Below are 23,154 nucleotides of genomic sequence, written 5' to 3' on the forward strand. Positions count from 1 at the left end.
GTTTTGGACATTATATGTCAAGTTTTGTGTGACTTTGAGCGTGTGTGACCCGTTTGTGCCTTTCATGATAAGTGGGACAATGTTTCTGCCTCTGACATGCATCAACATGAGTAAAAAAAAAAGAAAAAAAACAATGTTTTTTTGTTCGGGGCAATGAATTACAATCATTTTCAAAATGTTTTTTTGGGAATCTAGTGAGATGGACAGAAAGAAGATTGCATATAAAAGGGAGTGGTCAAGAGCTTTGTTCAGACAACTGTGAGCCTGTCCTTGGAGGTTTTGTTGCTCATACTTGGCTCATTTGTTTCCCTCATTACGGGTGTAAGACTATTTGGAGACCTTGTACTTCTACTACAATGATCAAGCTGGTAATGTATCATTCTGATTATTGAGTAATGTGTATTTTTAATAAATCTTCTATTCAAACAAGATGTTTAAAGAATGCAATACAATGATATTAAATCTTTTTGGCCTTCTTTTCTTGTAGGCGTGCATTGCCATTGTGGCTGGACTGGTTTTTGGTAGGTACTAAGGAGTAACCTTAATTGCTATTGTTTTTAGTAATATTCGAGTTTACTTTACTCCTTAAAGCTTAGCTTTTTAAGTGTCTTTGCATCAATACACACAATATTTACTGATGATTTCTGCACATCTAGTTGAACCAAAGGAGGAAAACCAAATTCATTCACGGTCTTCAGGGTTTTCTAAAAGGCCACCTCCAGGTGCAGTTTCTTTACTTCTTAAAGAACTCTAACAAACTTTGCATGCCTGTTTCAAAGTAAAATAAAAAATAGTGAGAATTTAACCTGTTGTAACATAGCACTACAAAATGACAGGTTTTCTATTTCTTTCTTTAACAGAAAGTCTGCCAGAGCCAGGTCAGTAGTGATTGCAAAACCAAAACACAAAATGAAAAGTTGAATTTCTTTTTTGTCATGTGCTTTCATTGGGGTTTATTTTTAGAATTGGACATCTACTCTTCTGTTCCCATTCGTAAGCATACATTTTTATGTCAACTATTTTTGCATAAAAGCATGTTTTATCCAAATTAGCATCATAAAAGAAACTAAACTGTTTTCTCAATGAAAGTGATATGCTTTGTTTCAGAATGTTGGACACAGTGGTTCAACAGCGATAACCCAACTGGAGACGAAGACCAGGAAACTCTAGCCAGACTTCGGATACAATACCCTGGAAAAATCTGTCCCATCCCTGTAGGAATTGAAGCAACAAATCTGTTTGGGATTCCTGCTGACCAAACAGGAGATACGATCTTTCAGTGAGTCATGCAAAATACAGCATAAATATATTTCTCGTCAGGCAGCTGTTAATTATGAAGAACAGCTTCAGTCCTCGATCCATGAATCTCAAATGATGCAAATGATTGACAGTTTCGATCTGTTGAGGTGGCCTTTGGTGTCAAACCATTTGTTTTGTCTTCTCAGGAGTGACACAACCACAGGATTTATCTGCAGAAACGGGGACCAGATAAGTGGAGAGTGCAATGACTATAGAGTGCGTTTCAGCTGCACTCCTCCTTACTGTGCTGACACAGGTATTATGAGTAACTTGTGTTTTTATAAATCAATCTTTCACTTCTTTACTTGTTGAAGTAAAAACACATTTGAATTCTCCCTTTTGCCTGAACAGCTTGCTGGACCCAGTGGTTTGACCGGGACAATCCCTCCGGAACAGGTGACTGGGAGACTTTGCAAAGCCTCCGAAGGGAAAACCCGGACAAAATTTGTGAAGACCCCTGGTACATTGAGGCAGTCACCGTGGACTCCCCTTCTACTCCTGCCATCCAGACAGGGGAGAACTTCTACGTGTGAGTGCCCAAAACGAAAGATTAAAGACTATTTGATGTACACTTCTATCAAAAATCCTTCCAAATTGGCTCCTATTCATTTGATTTATCTTTCTGTGTGTATTATTGCCAATATGTACTAACTCATTTTTGCTGTTGTTGTTTCACAGGTTCAGTCCAACTCAGGGCCTTGTTTGCCGCCAGGAAGATCAGAGCTCTAAAACATGCTTGGACTACAAAGTCCGGTTTGGATGCCCGTGTACCAAGTGAACCTTCACTTCAAGCTGATGAAAAGGGCAGAAAAAAAGGGGGAACTTCATGTTATCCATTAATCTCTTCAATGCCTCTACTTTGTTCTTCCTTAATCCAAGTTTCACTTTCCAATCCAACCAGGTCTGACCCTTTCACTGTTTTTTTTAAACATCACCAGGAAGAAAGTTGTCATCAATTCCAACCTTAAAATGAGGCTCCATCATTGAAACATGTCTACATTTGCAATCAAAAATACTTGCTTCAAAAAGAATCAACAAAGTAAAGCCTTGCCACGTCATCGTTTCAGGGTCTTTCCCATAACTTGTGCATGCTTCAAAACTTTGAACTATAAAAAAAAAAAAGAAAAACACATTATGCAAAGACACTGAAATGCAATGTAACAGGGTCCAATTGTTAGGATTATTTTTAACAGACTTTGCAAGCTTCACGCTTCTTCTTATTAAATGGAGTCTTGTGCAAACGGGGACTCCTCGTGTTATTATATTTGACATGAATGGCAGTGTCCCAGAATAAATAGACATTTTGAAATGTATCTGCGTGTTGCTGAATATTCCTGAAAAATGCTGCAGAATTTATTAAGCCATATACAGTATATATCTGTGGATAAAAAATGGAAACAAGGTGGTAGAAATAACTGCTAATTTTCAGTGGTTTGTTAGAAAAAGACTTTTTTTAAACAGTGACTGTTTGAAAAGAATACATGGATTAAAATGGATCCTTTTTGATAAATCTTTCAAACGCCTGACAATCCAGCTGCTAAATTCATTTCAACCCTGTTTTTTTAATGTATTTCCCATTTTTCCTTCCTGGTATATGGGTAAAAATGACATATTTTGTTCTCTTGTTGTGTATTTTCTGTTGGCAATTAAAATCCGCAATTAAAATATGATTGAAAAGCAAATCCTGTTTTGTTGTTTTGTTTCAACTTTATTAGCATTTGATTGGTGAAAAGCCGAAATGTGTTTTCAGAAGATTCTCTGAATATATTTGGGTGTAATACTGGCCTCCAACATACAAGCCTGCATAGACATACTTTACAGGTGAATTCACAAACGGGGGTCTAAAATGATTACAACCTGGACGATCCCAGATGACAGGGATGTGTAAAAACTAAGTGGTAAACTGTATAACCATTGAGAAAAAGTTTACACTCTTCTACTAATTGGGAAAGTTTTTCTGGTAAAAATGCACCAACTCTCCTGCCTTTGCTTCAGCTGTGAGTATTCACACAGAGGCGAGTCTTGAATGAGGTGAAGAATAGGGAAGAGGATGGAATTTGCTAATTCCACCTCTCTGTTTTTTTGAGAGAGAATTAAAAAAATGGGGGAAAATTCAACCACATTAGTGGAAAAATGAAATTAAATCTGCAAAGACTGGAGAGCAACTGAAGTGTTAAAGCTTTGGAGCTTTGTGGTGTGCTATTCTTTTCCATTAATCTCTGAATATTCCATGGCCGTGAAGACCTATTTATAGAGCAAGGGATGATTAAGTGGTGAGGCACTGCGCCACAAAGGGAACCAAGCTCATTTTCTTCTTTCCATCCCCTCTCTTTATTACTTCTCCTCTACCCCATTCTCCATCCTCGTCCTCACTCTTATTCTCTGTTCTCCTGTTTATCATGAATATATACATTTTTACATATCTGGGCTTTCTGATGAAATTTCTATCAGTTAAATTGTGTTTGGTTGAAAAAGACTCTGGCAGGTCCTTTAACTGCCTTCTTGTCACATATTATTAAGCATTTATAAAACAATGAAATGTTAGTTTACTTTAAAATGTAAAGAAAATTGGGAAAGTGATTCCAAGCTCTCAGACTTTAAATAGTTAATTTTTCAAGCATCCTTCATGAACCTTAAAGCATATAAAACAATATTTTTGCAATATTGTGCTAAAAAGGCATTTTTAAAATCACCTTTTTACTTAAAAAAATTGAATAAGATATGAACTCAGGTCAAATACTTAAGTGCACCACAAAGAGAGGGTTGAAGCAAAATGCTTTTAGTCCTGACGTGCATCCACTAAAACGCAGTGCTGCTTCATGGAAGCATGAACTGTAAACTAAAAACACTAAATGTGTTTGTGTGAAAAATTGCTTAAACTGTTGCTTTTGACCCCTTCTGTCAGAGCCATGTCAGGACAAAAAAAACTGAAATGCAGGAGGTTATAGGCAGAAATCTGCAATTTAGAATAGAAAAAAAACAGGAAAACCTACATCAAGTACATTAGTGAACAAAAAGCCCTCACAAAAGCCAGCCTCAGCTATCCTCTAATAATAACCCATGCCCACTGATGTGTAAAAAAAAAATTGCAGAGAGCTTCTTAGAACTGCATGACTTTATAGTGGCAGAGGTGACGACTAAACAAGTGACAGGTGTGGCAATTAACAGGGCAGGTGATAATGATCAGCAGGGAGGGCAAAAACAACTGAGCAGAAATCGTGCAAACGTCCGTCACTGTAAAATAAAAAAAAGTACCAAATACTGACTCCAACAGCAACATACAAAGTAGGAAAAAGAGCTAAAGAAACAAGTCAAAAAGTGGTGAGTTCTTACAAAACAGAAAAACAGAATTGCATGAATGTGTATTGCTAAAATGAAAAAAACAGAAGAAAGATGTGTTTTATCAGACAGATGATTGCTACTAATGGATTTTTTTGAGAAAATGTTTTATATATTTGGAAAACAGTTCTATTACAAATTTTATTATGTGGTCACACATCAAATTTGACTGAAAAACTTGACATCAGACTCATTTTGTAAATATGGGATGCAGATTGAAAGCCATCCAATTAAAAGCTAAAATATTAAAACTTGTTTTAATTTGCAGTCATAACTTTAAAAGAAAATCAAATCAAAATTTATTTATAATTCACGAAGCACTTTACAAAACAAAACAGTTTTCTTAACTTAAAAACCAAAAGCACACTCACAAAGTGTAAGGTAATGCAAGGAGAGTCTATGAAATAAGTAGTTTTAAAGGTCCTGTTTGTATTAAAGACCCACTCTGGGGAAAATTGTGTTTTTGATGTTTTTAATATGATCTTCTGGCATTTTTCTGCTGATAGGGGACATATAAATTAGGGACATTAAGCTTACAATTGCTTTTATGAGTTTTATTTTAAATTAAAATAGCTATTAATCAGCTATTTGAAAAAATGCAGCTTCAAAAAGAGCTTAATTGTGACATAGAAAATACACTGGGTGGGTCACAACAGTCCCACCCTCAACCCAGTGGCAAATTTATAATGAACTTTAGGTCGACAGTGGCTCAGGTGGTTGAGCGGGTCGTCCAATGATCAAAGGGTTGGCGGTTCGATCCCCACTCCCACCAGCCAAAATGTCGTTGTGTCCTTGGGCAAGACACTTCACCCTCCTTGCCTCCAGTGCAGCTCCACTGGTGTGTGAATGTGCATGAATGATCCCGGTGATGGTCAGAGGGGCCGTAGGCGCGAAATGGCAGCCACGCCTCTGTCAGTCTGCCCCAGGGCAGCTGTGGCTACAACCGTAGCTTACCATCACCAAGTATGAATGAGGAGTAAATGAATAATGGACACAATGTAAGCGCTTTGGGTGTCTTGAAAAGCGCAGATAAATCCAATCCATTATAACTCCTGCCACTCTGCAGAAACGTGCTAGAATTTTTTTAATTTTAATTTTGGATAATTACAGCATAATCATAACTAAAAGACCACTGGGAATGCTTTGAAAATTGATTAAATAATGACTGGAGTGGCTCTTTAAACAGTTTAGGAGATAAATTCCCACACATCCTAAAAAAGCTGTCCCAGAGACCAGAAATAAATTAACATTTGCTTGCTTTCCTCTACAGAACATAAAACACTTTCATTGTGAAGGTTTGCACAATAGTCGTGCCTTTATCTGTCACATGAGAGCAGGTTGAGGGTTCACGCTTCAAATCTAATTTGTTCTTCTTCATCAATGATGTTTTCCGGATAGTCCAACTGACTCATTTTGGTAAAAAGAATTTAAAAAACTTTTACATCATATTTTTAATTTCTTATTTTCATTTTGTGGTCAACCATTACATTCCACATGGGGTAAAACAGCTTTGAAGCTTCCAGCAGCGATGTAGTTTTGTGGTAGAGTAAAAAAGTAATCCCGACTTTTTTCCTGCTCCTCTTCACAGCATCACATTTAATGACCAAAAGTGTCCAGTTATCATTTTCTTTGTTTTATATATATTTATTTATATCATCTAATCTTCTTTGTGTATTTTTGCTATTTGTTTCTCTGGATTATCTGCATTCACACTGTGGGTGAACTGCAACAAAATCCATTAAATCAAACAGAAACCCTTGTTTCAGTTGATTAGTGGAACTCCAAAGCTATAATCTGAATCATAAGACATCTCATGTCTTACTAGGTTTACTAAAATTACTCAGCATTTTGCCACATCATTAAAAGAAAAAAGAACAGAAAACAGCCTCTGTGCACTTTGAATTGGACCACAGACGAATAACACATATTTTCTCTTTGAGAGAAACTGCTTCTCTTCGAGTTAAAAGTAGCATCCATCCTGGCAACAGAAGCTTGTGCAAGCCATTCTTCTCTCTATTTATCGATTGGTTGTAAACAAACAAAAAATAGTTCACACCACCACCCACAGTATTAGTGTGTGTAGAATAACAGCACTCCTTTATGGGCACAGAACCTACAGAGTAATGAAAAGAAATCATTATGGAAGTTAGTTGAGGCCATTAACTCCTGGTTCCCAGCCATTTACCATTTATGTCAGTTCTTCGAGAGTGATCTCATAATCTAGACAAGCTTTCCATTCCAGACTAAGCAGAAAGAGTCTTTTAATAAGATCTCTGCCTTCCATGCATGAGAATCCGTAACAGGAGCAGCATCGCTTGCATGGCTCCTCATCTCACTCTGATCAATATTATTAATTCTTCCTCCTTGTTCCCGTACTGTATGCAGCTTTCTCCGCGTTGAAAAAGATGAGGGGAGCATCCACATCTTTTTGCTGGAGATAGCTAGATCTGACAAAAAAAACCTCTTGACTCTCTCCTGCAGAAAGGAGCTTAACCCTGATCTCCTATCCTGCAGCACTAAAATCACACTTTCTAAGCATCTTCGCCTCAATTGCTTTGATTGTGGTTTTAAGTTCCTTTCTTTCAAGTACTTTTCTTCAACAACAGCAGCCATATTTCAGGTATACTATTGACAAAATATGTGGACTTAAACTTTATTAAGTTCTTAACACAGCTTTGGAGAACAAAAATAGCTTTTTCTGATCTTCTTGTATAAATAGCATCATTCAGTTTTATGCAATAAATACTATCTTGCCTGGAATATAAAATAGAAAAAACAAAAAATCCAACATTTTATTTCAGTTGACTACCGGTAATTATTTTTGAGCTTGGAAGATGCAAACCCATCAGGTCTTGTGATGCATTAAACCTGTGCAAACTAATTAAGGGACACTAAGTAATTTATTTGCTTTTGCTTACTGACAAAATTGTTGGATATTATTACTTGGATGAATTCTTATATGAAACCAAAAACATCAAATTTGGGGGGGGGTTGCCTTTTTTTTCTTTTCTTTTTTGTCTCGTAAATAATTTATTTTCCATCCCTCCGGCTCTAGTCTCCTGCATTTGAGACCTTTACTGACACAAATCTACAACATCCCAGGCTTCTGTGGACAGGAAAACATTTTGTATCTTACATCGATGTATTAAAAACACTTTTTTGTCCTGATTTTTTTAAAAGTCCTGCAAAATCCATCCATGTCTTTTTCTGAAAAGAACAGCTTTAACTGCCTTTAACCAAGGCAAATGATTACAGTTCTGTTAATGTATTGCCATCACAATTTTATCTTAAAAATGCTCAAAATAATTCAAATGACACAGCAATCCACATTAAAGAAAGTGGGAGCGAGGAGATCTGCCCAAGTAAGAACAAAAAGCTTCCAGCAGAATATCCTCCACAGTGACACTTCAGTCCTGCAGGACTCCACGTTTCTTTTGCTGGAGAGATGGAAGCGGCATCTCTGAGGTTGCTCTTATTTATTCACTTATCCAACAACGTACACATAAACACACAGAATTCATCCACTAGTCCTCAACAAGGTTATGTTTTCTCTGGATTTTATAGTGGCTTAGAGGGCAGCATTTTTCTGCAGGGTGGATTTGCCAAAGGACTTGCTATAAATAATGCAAAACCTCCATAACCAGCATTCCAACCATTCAAACGTCAACAAGGATTTATGGTAAAAAAAAACAAAAAAAAACATCTGGACTTCAGATTGACAGGTAGACAGAGTTGTAAAAATATAGCTTTTTAGTTCAAGAATCAAGTAATATTATAAAACTCCATAGTTATTATGCATTAAAAAATGCTAATTTTCCTCCAAACAACAGCTTCCTTAACCTCTCAAGCATTTCTATTCATCATATTTTTGGTACAGGTCTTGGCAGCATTCAAAATAAAAAACATCCCATCTTAAAGAGGCACATCCACTTTGAGTTGTTTTTAGTAAATCCTTCATAAGACCGTTTGGTAATTTTTAAATCAGTGTGTCACACAGCACTATACAAAGAAACACAAATGTATCATATTTGTGATGTTAAAAATGTGATTCTTGGGGAAATATTGTGCAAAAGAGTCTGCCACCACCTTCCGAATCTTTTAATAGTAAAAACTGACATTAAATCCTTTTTACCAAAGCAATATAAGCCTGGAGAGCTATTAGAGCATGACTCCTGGGAGATGAGCAGGACAAAAACACTGCGCCTCTACCTTTACGGACGGTAGAAACAGTAACAGGCTATTTTCACTCTGACACGCCGTGTTAGTCGTGCCAGCTTTTGCCTGTGTGCAACTCCTGTGTGATATCTGTTGGGGACATTTTGTTTCTAGTCACAGCAGCTGATCCCCTGATTGAAAACACTGAATGCTGAGAGGGTTTTATCCCCGTGTGGAGTTTCTGATCCTGGGTGTCTGAGTCATTCTCACCCCGAGCTGAAACAGTTGATCCCTGGATCTGTGCGGAAACAGAGTGGATTTCAGCGGCGAGATGGAAGCGGGAAAGTTGTGAGATCTCAGCCTGTCGCCACGGTTCCCTGGAAAAAATGAGGTATTTTTAGGGTCTTTTGTATACGTTTTTGACAACAAACAAAAGCATTTTAATACATATTTTTTACATAAAACCAGCAAAATCCTTTTTTTGACACCGTTTAAACAATATTATAATATGGCAGCAAATGTGTCCATAATTTAGGTACTTTAATATGTCCAATTTTCTTTCTTAAAAATAAAAATTTTGAGTTGCATTTCCTTTAAAGTGTTACTAAATGAATAATGTCATTGTTTACATGAGTTTTTCAAGTCACTTAAAAATTATTTAGGAAAACTTATTTTTTTTTCCTATATTAATGCGGTTTGTGCCATTGATTGTAAATGAGAACTGGACTCTGTGACCTCTCCCCCCTAGCATTCCAAACAGGAGATACCCGCTTGATCCAAGAAGTCAAAATCTCATTGACCTTTTTTAACAAGTTCTTGCTAATACTTTTTTTTCATGATATTTTTTTCTGTAGGTCAAGTTATTCAAGTTTTAACCAGTCAGATCCCTCATTAAAAGTATGTGGTACCTTCTGGCGTTCAAAACGATTACCTGTAACCTATTCTACTGAGCACACTTTCAAGTAATTGGGGTGTGGACTTTTTGGACCAATCAGTGCTTACTCATGACATCTGGTTCCAACATGGTGGCATCTTTATTGCGAAAAAATGGCAAATAAATTAATTTCATTTCATTGGAGCCGGAAATGAGCCATTTTCTTTGGCATCACACTCAGCTCAGTTCTCATACTGTCAATGGTTTATACATCCAACTTTTCATGCATACGTTCAAAACTGCCACAGAAATGTGCATACATCATTTAAGTGCTATTAGATGCTGACCACTTCAAGAATAATAACTGTAATAATGGTGTTATTGAAAGTTACACTTTTACTTCATATATATGACTAGATGTGATTTTAGCAACCAAAACAGATTCAGATTTACAATGAAATCTTGACCGATTTATCAATATTTCATCTAAATGTTTTGAGGGAGAAATCCACTAGAATTGTAAACTTCTGATTCAAAAATAAGTTCTGTAGTTTTGGTAATGATTTACATTCCCAGTAACACATGCAGGAAAAAGATTTTAATAAATGCAGCCAAGTCAAATTAATCAACATTGACAGCACAAAATGCTGACAAACAGGTGAGGCAGATCTGTTAGTTTTTTTTTATGTTCGTTCCATTCAACCAACTTTTTATAGCTAAAATCCTTTATACAGAACTCACATCCACACTTAAGATGGATTCACATGGACTAACAACTCTTGAAACTTTCTGCATGTAGCTGATATTGCCTCAGTGTCTCCATTTTCGCTTTACATTTTTGTCTGACCCTCCACTTACTCCTGTGCAAAAGATCAAACGATTGAGACGTGTTTGCAGACATAAAAGATTATTGGAGGAATTCCTGCAACAGAATGCAATGCCTCGCGATCTCCTTACTGGCTATTCAGTTTCTCTCTCTCTACAGGCAGGTCCTTGGCATAGGAAAACCCGTTGGGGAGAGTCACTTTTTGCAAGGATTGCCAACATTGCCAAGATTTTTGTTTGAAGGCCAAACTATGTGGGCAGACAGATGCATCTGTTCGCATTCTGTGTATTCCTTTTTCAAATTTTATCTCTCTTCCTCACCATCTCTTTCTCTGTCGATTACATGCACACGCACACAGACACACACACACACACGCGCAGGAGGTTGTTTCCTCATCGTTCACACTGAGAAATGCCCTGTAAGGACATCCTTATCCTACAAACCAGACTCTGCTGGGTGCTCTGTAATAACAGCTCCAGCCGTCCACCATCCAATCAGTCTGACTCTCTGCTGAGTGCGTGTGGGTTTGTGTGTGTGTTTGTTGTGAGTGCTGGAGAATATGTATGAAGTTGTTCCCCCTCCCCTCTAAAATTTGTAACCACAAAGCACAGAAAGCATTTGTTTCCCCAACAAAAAAAAACAGACATGAACCCTTAAATTAAGTATTTTTTTATTTTTTATTTTTTTAATTAAACAGATTGGGGAACCAAATCCAATCATTTGACATGTTTATATCAATTTTGAATATATCTAAAAATATAAACATATCCAAATATATACACATGATAGGTACAGTGTGGGCAGAGAGTGGTGGATTATACCCTGGAGAAGTTTAAGACTTTATGGATGTTTGACTTTTTATTAGACTGGTGAAGTGGGTCAGCTTTTCACTCCATATGAATCTGCTGTGAACTTAAACTGACTCATTTGAAACTTTCAACCAATCAATTTGAACCACATGTTTCTCTCAATCATTAAATTCAAGTTGTTTCAATTTGAACATTCCTCTGGACTGACAACCAGGGCTTTTCATCAGTTACGTTTAACATCTGCTATCTTTGAAAATTTATTTCAGATTTTCTTGTTTTTTTTATTATTGGAGCTCTTTTAAAAAATATGTTTTGACCTGTATTAGATTAGCTGAACTGTACTAAAAATGTATATAAACCCAGAGGTATAAATCTGTACTTAAAAGCGGCTTCATGTGAACATTTTTACAATATTTGCTACTAATCATTATTGTGTGTTCTTAAGTAAGAACTATAGCACCTTGCCGTGATTTGGTGCAATTTAACTGCATGATCTGATATCTGAGCAGCGTCTCTCTCACCATTTAATAAAAGATTAAATGAATTGACACCTTCATTATTCTCTTAGACTACATTAGTGTAGCAGATGAGTGCAGTGCTACAATCACTGTACAATATTCAATTTATATCGAGCAGTTGTGGTTTTTAGTGTCAGCCCCTCCACACTCCGCAATGCCATTTCTCAGCCACGATTAAACTTCACGACTGGTCCCGTTTCTCATTCTTCTCAGGCTTAATTGCGGTGGCCAAATCAGCGAATATGTCTGTGTTAACTGAAAGTTGAGGCTGCTGTAGTCACATTACAAAGTCGGGGTACAGCACCAGAGGTAAGTCTGGCTGACTGTGGCAGCTGGAGGGAGGGATTTGCAGGCATCAGTCAGTGCTAACTGGAACTGACAGTGTGCAGAGAGGTCCTAATTACTGTCTCACTTGACTAATTGTCGTCTCTGAAGAATGTATTTCCACTGAGGTCCCAGGGATTTCACTGAGAGCACTGCTCAGGACACACGGGCCATTACTAACTTTGCAAGTTATGTTCAAAGGCATCGCTTTGATGTGAGAAATATAAAAATCCTGGACTGAACTGCTGAAGGGAGTCATAAATACTGTGCTGCACTTGCAGGAATGAATGCAGTTTTTACTAAGGAAAGGAATGGGCTTATACATTTTGCACATGTTGAGACATCCTTGGCCACAGTCATCCTGACATAATAGGGTGATGTAGTGAGAGCGCCTCTGGCTTTCTGGAGCCAGCCATGTCAAAATAACTTGTATAGTTCAAAATAATGCAGTAGAGATGAGCCTTTCGTGCAGGGCAACTGAACTGAATGAATGTCTTCTTTTTCAAGGCCTTACCATTCAAAGTGCATCAGCTTCTCGTTTCCATGGTTTCCTTCTCCATGTCAATGCTATCTTTCCACCAGTCAGTGTGTGAGGGAGAGAGGGAGGGCAGGCAGAGAGAGAAAGGGAGAGAATGACAGGAAGCTTTTGCGGCAGTTATCTCTCTTTTGCATAAAGTCCCCTTTGCATTTCGAAGTTCACAAACAGTGTTTGAATAAACACACCATTCAGCTCACATTGGAGGCCCCTGTGGGTTACAATCCAGTGGGTGTGTGTAAACTCATCTCTTTTGTGGTCTCACTGAAAAAAAAATCTACACAGTCTGATCATGGATGAGAATAAAAGTACATCTCTCCAACGGCACCAAGGGTATTTTTTCCCCTATTAGTCACGACAAGCTAAAGAAGCCGGAGCTGTTTGAACATTCTAATGAGGCAATTTGCCATTTCAATCTATTCCTTTTAGTAACCGGGTTACACAAAGTTATCACCTTCTGATTGGCCCACGTGAAAAACTAAAGTTTTTTGTCATGACTGCTCTCCAACATTTAAAGCAGGAATTTTTGTAGACAGTATGCTGTCCAACTGAGATCTTTTTTTTTCTTGATGTTAGCCAAGAGAGGGCTCTGGCTTCAAGGGGAAGCCAGCTTGCATACCTGTCAGGTGAAGCCTTCTTCCTGTGCTCCATAAGCATTCCTTTCATGCTGTGAGGCTCTGCAGACTTCCACAGAAACCCGGGATTTCTTCATAATTATGTTAATGGCCCAGATGGTAGCATGATGATTGCCATTCTCTTTGATTTTCTCACACTTCAGAGTGCTGGTGTGCAGACCCACGCAACCAGACACAGCTTCAAAGTCAATGTTCACACCACCTACTTGATTCCATGTAATTAGTTTTTTTTTTCTTTTGGTGCTACAATCACCCCACAGTTTAAAAGCATTTGCTGTTATTTGTAGAGGGGATTTTACAGATCTTGTGAAAATTACAGCAGAGTAGCACTTCAGCGAGAAGAGAGATGGCATCACTGCTTCGTCACACGTTTTGGTTTTGATCGTCATTCACAAAGAGGTGAAAACACCAGTGTGATGTGCTCAGCAGTCTCTTAGAGAGCTTTTCATTTCATCTTTGAGATACATTTTAATTGCACGTTAATTCAGAGCATTAATATGGATGACTTTGTCTTGATGTTTCTCCCTCACTCACATTCCTGCACACACTGGTCAGTCTCTCACATTTAAACCCCCACAATGACCGTGTTCATCCATGCTTGGACTCTGGTGGCACCGATCAAAGAGTTCCTTTCACGTCCACCCGGGGATTAAATAGCCTTCAATCCTCAGGGGCGGGGGCTGCACCGCTGTACCTTTACTTCCAGCTGATGCACTCGCCTATGAAGAGCTGCTCATGGGGGCGGATGCTGATAAGGTGCTTCTACAGGGCCTATGCAAGAGAAGCAGATATAAATCTTCACGGTGCAAGGCGAACCATGGAATACACCCTGTTTTTAACCTGCTTGTCAGATTGAAACGCTTTTGGGTAGACAGATACTGGAGGTCTTTCCCTGTGAAATTTAACCAGCAGTTAAAGCTTTGTATGCCACACATGCCTTTTTATCGAAGAATGGCTCACTAACTTAAATCTTTTGCTGGGAGGCTTTTACCTCTCTCTGGACTCATTTGCATAGGTTACATATTCAAGCCTCCCAGCAGCTTTAGCTGGTATTATGGAATTTTGTGTCTGATTATTTTAATTAATTCCATCCTACTCTTCTCTCATTGTTGGCATGAAAAATGACTTTTGGGGAAAAAAAAACGCCAACCAAAATCAAATCTTCTTCAATTGTCTCACATTTTTACATTTGACTTGTGTTTAATGTGGATCAATATGCTACTTTTTACACAAATTGTTTCCTTGAAACAACTAAAATTCTCAGGTGTGGACTAAAAACCTTCAGTTCTCTGTGCTGACTTTTGGCAAGGTTTTATTCCTTTAGTTTGTGTCCTCATCACTAAACAAAGAGCAACAAATTTGTTATGCAGAGTAAAAGTGCAAATTACCCTTGTTTCAAGCATGGTCTAGCATGCACCACTATACTATTTAGTGACCCTCCTCCACTTAAAGACCCTCTCCGATCACCTTTTGATCTATTAAAAGCGTTCCCAGTGGTCATTCAATTATGATTTTGCCGTTTTAGCCATAAAAAAAACTTTCATTTTCTAGGACATAGTTTCTGCAGAGCAGTAGTAGTTCATTGCCTCTGAGTTGTAAGTAGAACTGTTGGTGCAGAGCAACCACGCTACCTGTGCCCTTCTCGTTGCTGTTAATGGAATCATTCTTGCAACACACTATCCCGCTAGCTTACAACCCATCACTACTAGTACAACAAAAATGGTGAGGAAGATTGGAGCTATCCAGCTGTACAGTTTTGAGCCAGATGCCAGTTCTGACGCTTAAAATAAAGACGTAGATGAATCTATTTGTCTGCAAGTAGACTCATCTGAATGCAGCAGAGCAGAATGCTTATGGACTGCCCAGCGTATTTTATACATGAAAAATACCCTTTTTCAAACAGAGTTTTTTTTGTCTTCTCCTAAATCAAAATGAATAAAGAAATACTTTTTTCTTTAAATATGTCCTCAATCATTACAAAAATGCCATAAGAACATGTTAAACAATACCAATACAGAATTATTATCGGAAATTAAGTCAAATAAAGTTGACTTTGACTTTTAAATGAGTCTTGAGCATAAAAAATAAAGCAAGACTTATGCATAAAGGTCAATTGTAATTTGCATAATTTTTTATGCAAATGTATTTATATTTAATGTTTATGTATATGTATATGTGTATATATACACATATACATATAAAATAGGAAATCTACAGATACTGTAGGCTCAGGATTATTGTAATGGCAGATGCTCTCCCAAATTCTCACACACTTTTTTTTTCTGCTAGTTTGTTTGTCACATATCTAGCAGGTCCTTGAGTCTTAGTGATCAGATTGTAACATTATTGGGAAACTTTTGGCAATGTTCTTTGCCATCTTCCTCTTCCAGTTCTCTCATCTTCTGTCTGTGTTGCTGAAAGGATTTGTTGTTTGTGTGACCTTTTGGGCAGTGAAGGCTACACTCATGGCATCACCAAACAGAGAATTGGAAGAACAGTAATCGACAAAGCTCTGCAGATTCTGACTGAAATAATTTTTTTATATTAAATTAGGTGGGGGCTTCATTGCATTTACCATGTTTATGTTTATGTATTTGTTGTCAAGTTTGAGATATACTGTAAGTGATACTGCATGAGCACTAAACTTTTCATTTCATTTTTTTTGTGTTCATGGCAAATTTCTCAATTAGACTTTTTTTTAGCAACTGACTCAAAGTGAGCCTTAGTAAAAAGTAGAAGTTTATTTTATTAAGTATACTTAAGAATAAGTACAGGGGGTACACTATAGACAATGTACCTGTAAAGGGGTGTAACGATTAATCCACTAAATCGAGGAATCAATTTTTTTTTTTTCTATGATCCCACCAGATCAGTCTGTCTCAGGCAAGTTGTTAATCAAATTATTCTACACCACTATAACGTTTCTTTTTTAATTAAATGAATATTTCACGCCAATATTGGAAAATACCATTTACAGGGAGCCAGTTTAGCTCGTGCTGGTTTGCGGCGCCTTCCGTCCGTGAAACCCGGGTTCGACTCCGGGCTGCTCCCTGTTCCCTTCTCTACCTCTGCCGGTCCAAGCCCGGTTTGAGAAGGTTGCGTCAGGAAGGGCATCCGGCGTAAAACATTGCCAAATTTACCATGCGACTTGTTCGCTGTGGCGACCCCTGATGGGAGAAGCCGAAAGTGGAAGAAGATTGGAAAATACCATTTACACTGAGGGTCAATATGTTTATTTTACTAAAACATAAAAATGACCTAGTGACCTCACAGCAGACAACACATGTTAAGGGAGCAAAAATTGATCAAACATCATTACAGTCTAATGTGTGGAAACATGAAGACCGTGGCCATTCAGTGTGGTTTACTAATAATGTTCTGTTTGTTTTATTTTAATGTGGAAAAGATATGGGTGAACTTTAGGTAGCTAAAATGTGACACGATTTGCCATTTATTCCTGTTCACCTGTTTGTTTGTACACATTTATTTACACTTAATTGTCTTGAAAGAAATACAAGTAATCTGGAAAACGTCACCTGCACTGTTCGTGTATTTACCTCTGAGTCCCACTGGTTGAATTTTTGGCTAAAGATGTCCTGGATCGGTTTTAGGTCAGTGAATCGGATCGTTCAAAATGAATCAAATTCTACTATGAATTATATTGTTGACCAAAAATTATGATCAAGTCGTTGTTATGATGAACCGCTACATGTCGAAAGTATACTAATCGAATACTTCTTAAAACTAAAATGGAACACGTTAAGTTTACAACATAAAAAGAAACTTTAAGTATACTGCCTCACTTTTAGTGTGGACTAAGTATACTTGTAGTACACTTAAATACAATACTTTTTGCTACGGGGAACCTATGTACGACAACTTTTGGACCCAGTTAATGTCCAGCTATGATGGGAACATAAGCTAAAAAAACGTTTTTTCTAACATTGGGTTTTCTTGATAAAAGTCCAAAGTTTTCAAAAATTATATACACTATGAAACAGGATTTTTTGTTACTGTAAAACACAATGATTAGGTCACACTTAGCAAAAAGTAGTACACTTTGAGTTTCCTTGAGTGCAAGAATAAACTCTATAGACCACATATATTGTCATGGTGCCTCCCCCTCCCCTCTCTGCTCTGCTTCCTGATTTGGACCAGCTGTGAACACTCACCTCATCACCTACCAGCCTACTTAAGGAGATCCAGCTCCAGCATTCATCGCCAGTTCGTTGCCCCTTATGGTGCTTAGTCTGGTCACTAAAGTATTCAATGCGCTTGTGTTTTTGCTCCTCAATAATCTTGTTTCTACGCCTCGCCTACAGGACTATTGACCACGAGTGTTCACCTGAGTCACACTTCTTCAAGAGCAGCCTGATCCTCGCTGACTATCCAGAGACTCCAAGCCACGCCAAGACCTCCAACCACGCCACGACTCCCAGCCTAAGCTCCCATTCACCAAGCCATAATCTCCACGCCGCCCACGCTCCTTATACATACTCGCCCTCGAATCCTCTTTCAGGAAAATAAACTAATTTACTTACCATCTTATTCTCCTGTGTTTCCTTCCGGGTTCAGTCGCCTGGGTCTGTCCCCTATAGCAATCATGACATATATGAACTAAACTTCAAGTATACTGCCTCACTTTTAGTAGGTCAGACACAAATGATTATTTTTTTCATTACTGCAATGAGGAAAAACACATTAAACTGATGACTGAAATTGTTTACTTTTTTCAGTGTGGACCAAGCTTGTAGTACACTTAAATAAACCACTTTTTGCCAAAGGGACCTCATATAAGACGACCTTTATACCCTGTTAATGTTCACCTATAATGGGAACATTAGCAAAAAAAATATTTATAACTTTGGATTCTCTTTAGATAAAGTACCTTTTTTTTCAAGAAAAAAAATAGTTTTAGTGTGAGACAATGATGAGGTCATTGAGAATGAATGGGTTTTCAAGTGGTGTGTCGTATTTTAAGAATACCTGTTACTTTTGTAAACAAAACGTGTTTTTATGGGGGGTTGTCTCAAAAGTTTTGCCTTTTTTGTGAGATTTATCCTCAAATACCTCAATTACAAACCCTCAGAAGAATTAACACCGAGTTATTTAAGGATAATATTGAATCTGCTGTAAACAAACGTGGGTTATTTCATTATCAATTTCCTCCTAACCACATATTTTTCTGTCACCACTGTCTTTTTGCTTGGCTTTTCATCTACAAGCTATCTCATCCGTCATCCCTCCATCCTTCCTCTCTTTCTCACTCCACTGTTCTTCTCTGTGCTGCGCGTCCACAATACAAACCTTGGCTCGACGTCAGAGCCTGTGCAGCAGTGCAGTATAATGGGAGTGCAAGCAAACCAGAGAGCCTCATAGCAGGCTGCTGTGTCGCTGCTGTATCATCTGCTTCCACTTCCTCTCCCGCTGCTCACCGAAAGCCCGAGCTCGGGTTCCCCCGTCTCCGCTGGATCCATACCTTTCGACATGGATGTCCCACAGTCTCTCGAGCCCGAGGATTGCTGTTTGTTGGCGCAGTGAACAGGAAGAAGGAGACGGGAAAGCATCATGCTGGGACTGCTAATGGATTTAAGGAAAGCGCAAGTGACCATGCCGTGATCTTGCGCATCCAGGGCCGCCGTCACCCTGCCTTGCCCAACAGCAGTAGAAGAATTATTGGGGGATTGACCCCGCGCACCGGGGGGATTAGCCACTGAGCTTTTGTTCTAAAAAACAACATGAAGATTACCTCCCATCATCTGATGATAACCAGTGTCGTTTTCAAGACCAACCTCAGGCTGATCCCGCTTCTGCTGCTTTTTCTTGGTTACATTCACGGGATGCCACACGTTTTAAGATTCGGTATGTTCCAACAACCATCTATTTCTTGATTCTGCTCGAGTATTCTGTGTAAAATCCGGTTCTAATGCCGTTTTGTCCCGTGCGTCGTTTCGCTTCTCCGGAGTTGGCAAAGTGTTTGGTTTTCTCATGAGGTGTCGGTTTGCGTGCTCAGGCATTTACGCGGATGTCTTTAAATCACCACAAAGCGTTGCAGTGCTTTTATTTTCCAGAGTGTAAGTCCATCAAGGATGGATGGTTTTTCCCTTCCAAGTTGAAACGATTGCCATAGTAACTCCAAGAGGCTGGAGCTGCAACCACGAGTAAATGAGCAAGTCAAGTGTGCAACAGTTTATGGAAAGCAAATGAAGCTGGGGAGTCTCTTCAAATGTTATCATATTGATAAAACCTCAGAAGAGAGTAACGATAACCCGACGCCAGCTAAATGATCACATCTGTGTGATTTTTGTCTTGTTATTGAAGTTTTTCAACACTTTCCAGGACTTTCTGGGTTCTCCAAAAGCCAATTAACTGTCATAACTAACTTATAGAGGCTGTGCCTTGGTAGTCAAAGTTATTTTCAAGAATTACATGGAAAAAAATTGTCTGCTAAACGCTGATAGTCTGTAATTATTGCTGATTACACCAAGCGCGTAATGGTTCATAACTTCAAAATGGTGCAATTAGCGCCTGTTTCTGCGTGATGCCACGCAATCCCGGTCTCTTGTGGTTCCTTCTGCTGCTTAATTAGATCCGTCACAGGGTGGCTGCTCCTGTCGCTCTGCGAGGAATTAAAAAAATATAAAACTTAGATTGACAACCCCCATCCGATCCCACGACAGTGGATGTCATCAACAGTTGACAACATATCCTACAAACCCCAGTTCTCCCGTGGGTCCTGCTTAAAAGTCAGATTGCGTGCGCGCGAGCCGCCGCTATGGCAACGAGATGTGGTTGTCTTGCTTCTGCATCCTCACTCGGAAGAGCGCTTTCCAGTCTCACACATTGTCTGACAGACGCCCGGCGTATTCATTAATTTTTGGCCAACTGGAAACTCTCTGCACGAGTGCAGACTTCCTCATGCAGATAAAGTGCAGCATGAGATGTATTGTTTCACACTTTCAAGGGAAAATGGCCGCGGCTGCTGCTCACAGACAGCGCGTGTAAACTGTTTTATCAATCACACGCTTGATTTTCAATGTTTTTCGTAGGTCTGAATCAAACATTTCGGGGTGGTCTGTCAGACGAACATGACCAAGAAAGAGAAGAAATGACACATGGAGATGAAACAGTTTATTGCGAGATTTGGTTTTTGCATTCTTCAAGTTGGAATTGATTACATGGATCATTAAAGGCTTCTTATTTTGATCCAGTTGCGCAAACAGAAACGGAGCTGTAGTTCAGGACCACGGACAGCGACGGGCACAGCCTGTGACTCATGAGAGAGGCTGAGCTCACTTTTTATGGCTCAGTGGAACACCTCGTGTCTTTGAATTCTTATCCTCAATATTTTCTTTACTGAAGTATCTGCAATTTTATATTCTTGTTCCAAACATTGAAGAAATTACACTTTTCAGTTTAAAATACTCTAAATAATCTGATTGTCAGAGACAACATGTACTGTATGTGCGCAGGTGTGTCTTGAGAAAAATTGAAGCCCATTGGTTCCTATCCCAGAGCGTTTCCTGTTTTACAGGATGTGCTTACTCAGCATCTAATCTCTGCTGGAGTCTGCCTAAATGAGGAGGTCAGCTCCCTTGGGTCCGTCTGTTCCTTTCTTGCCTCCATTCTGCCCAGACAGCCGGCTCACAATGTACAAGCGTTGTTCTCCTGTCAGCCCGAGACCTTTACACACTGACATACACTGTAACACCACAGCATAGTCAGCCTTTTGTATTCACAGCATCAAACTCAACGCACAGAGTGACAAGTACTGCAGAGAAATGAGGGGGAAAAACCTCTAAGGAGCACCAGGTCAGGGGAAAAAATGTGTCAGAATTTCCACATAAAAATTTGTCATTGCATTCAGATTCTCTCATTCATAAATCCTCCATGTAAATCATTTTGTTAGAAACAGAAATGGAGCCCATGGAGTTTACTGTAAAGGGTCTCTCGGGAGTAGATCCTCTTTTTTACCATCCATCTTCTTAGAGAGCTGAATAACAAAGAATAAAATCCTCTACTTCAGCTCCACCTGTGAAGTGAGCATGTAAAAAAACGGGGATGAATAATGTATTAAGTTAATTGGGTTTGGCTTGCTTTTACCATTTGAAAATCCTAAAAAAATGACAGTAATGAAATAAAATGAGACCAGCAAAAGCTGTTCCCTATTCTTGATTGGGAACTTTCAGAGAAATGGAAATTTGGGGTGGTAATCAATTCCAAAGCATCTGCTGTTTGCTAGCTGGTTGGCTAAAGTGATCATGATGAAGATGTTATCCCTTTCCAGGAAATGGCATCAGTATGTATAGACGCATGTGTTTTTTTTTTTGTTTTTTTTGCAACTTTCTGTCACACACAGAAGGAAATATTAAAAAAATAAAAATGCCCTTTTTTGGGTCCTAAAGTAGTTTGTGGCTGTGAGTGACAGAATCATCTCTGCCATCTGCAAACATCATTGGCAGATGCAGCATTTCCCTGGGCTGCTGAAAGCACTGTTGACTCAGAGATGCTCAGACTGTTTGTTTATTTCCTGGCTTTGTTTATGTTTTTTCAGTATAGCATGCGGATAAAGTAAATTTTATCTTCCTCTCTTCACAAACAAACACTTTATTGCATATCTCATATTAAACTTTTCCCAACTTTGTTATGGTGTGGTGAAATTATAAAGATGTCGAGAACATGCAGAAGAATCAGAAACAAATTCAAGTGAAGTTATTAGTTAATTGACTTGATTTGCTTTTGCGTTCTGCCATCCTGAATTATTTTGAGTTCAGTTCAGGATTGCAGGAATTGCGGATCAGTCTGTGCCTTGGCCTGTTGCCAGCCCGTTCATTGCAAACACATTTAAATACACACAAAGCTGCTTATAATATTCATGTGTCACTTGGCTTCACTTTAGCTTATAGAAATGTGAAACTATCTCTGCTGGAAAATAATTTTCATGGTTTAAAAATACCCACTGTGGGTTTCAAGAACAAAGAGGAGATCTGTCTTACATTAGCATGCAGCACCACACATGGGCTTGAAGCAGGGAACTATCTAGATGGATTTCTAAAACATGTTTACAGTCCTGAGTCTTTGAAGGTCTCGCTGTCATGCCTCCGTTACAAAAAACTCGATGTTGATTAATTCGGGGTACAGATTTCTTGCCATTTTAAAATGGCAAATATCTGTGAGGTATGAAATTAGTTTTTCTTGCTGTGCTCAGAGTTGAGTCAGTTTGGGAGATTTGCAAGCAACATTTTAAAAGATTATTTACATATAAGGAGGTTTGAACTGACTGACCTTGTTGCAGGATACACAGTCCCCAGTGTGAGGGACAATTTTTATTGTTGCAAATCAAAGAAAATTTCAGTTTTCTTCTTTTTTTGTTTGTCATTCTTTCATTATCTACAGCCTTTCATTCTTTGTTATTGTCACATGCAATTTCTCCAGCAAGGGTTAAAGGTTATATGTGTAATTGTTCTCCAAAACAGTCCCTCGAGAGGAGCCCTGCAGCATGTCTTCCTGCTTGGTTGTGTGGCTCAAAGCTGACTGAAGGTCAGAGCTGAAAGCACTCACATGATTCTTTGCATATTTTAATACAAGCAGCACCGTCCTTCTCACAGTGGCTTCAAGGGAAAACGAGGAAAATTTGATGTCACAGAGAGGTGTCAGAAAACAAGAGTGTTTGTTAGAGAAAAGAAGAAAGAGGGAGTTCGTGCAAAGTGTGAGTGAGAAGAACAACAGTGAGTGTTGAGGCCAGAAGATTCTGAGTAAAGATAGATTAGCTTGCCTCAGAGCAGTCCACTCTCGGCCCACACTCGGTTGTGGTCTTTTATTACCATTTTCTGATGGCTT

At 38.7% G+C, this 23,154-nt stretch overlaps 2 protein-coding genes across 3 annotated transcripts in view; both read left to right on the plus strand.

The window, feature by feature from the left end:
* On the plus strand, positions 1–2,981 carry LOC101160704 (cartilage intermediate layer protein 2). The gene is made up of 9 exons (XM_020714750.2): positions 1–368; positions 488–521; positions 657–722; positions 861–878; positions 964–993; positions 1,108–1,279; positions 1,446–1,555; positions 1,651–1,828; positions 1,978–2,981. The coding sequence occupies exons 1-9, from the start codon at positions 357–359 to the stop codon at positions 2,075–2,077; spliced, it is 720 nt and encodes a 239-aa protein (XP_020570409.1). The 5' UTR covers positions 1–356; the 3' UTR covers positions 2,078–2,981.
* A 15,639-nt stretch (positions 2,982–18,620) lies between these two features.
* Positions 18,621–23,154, plus strand: part of LOC101173029 (glutamate receptor ionotropic, kainate 2) — a 68,559-nt gene continuing 64,025 nt past the window's right edge. For both annotated transcript variants that reach the window (XM_011491587.3, XM_004083458.3), the window contains exon 1: positions 18,621–19,176. In XM_011491587.3, coding sequence (XP_011489889.1) covers positions 19,053–19,176 — 124 coding nt within the window. In that variant the 5' untranslated portion in view covers positions 18,621–19,052. The remainder of the gene's footprint in view (positions 19,177–23,154) is intronic.

Source organism: Oryzias latipes, chromosome 24 (assembly GCF_002234675.1).
Source record: "Oryzias latipes chromosome 24, ASM223467v1".
In the NCBI taxonomy this organism is placed as follows: Eukaryota; Metazoa; Chordata; class Actinopteri; order Beloniformes; family Adrianichthyidae; genus Oryzias; species Oryzias latipes.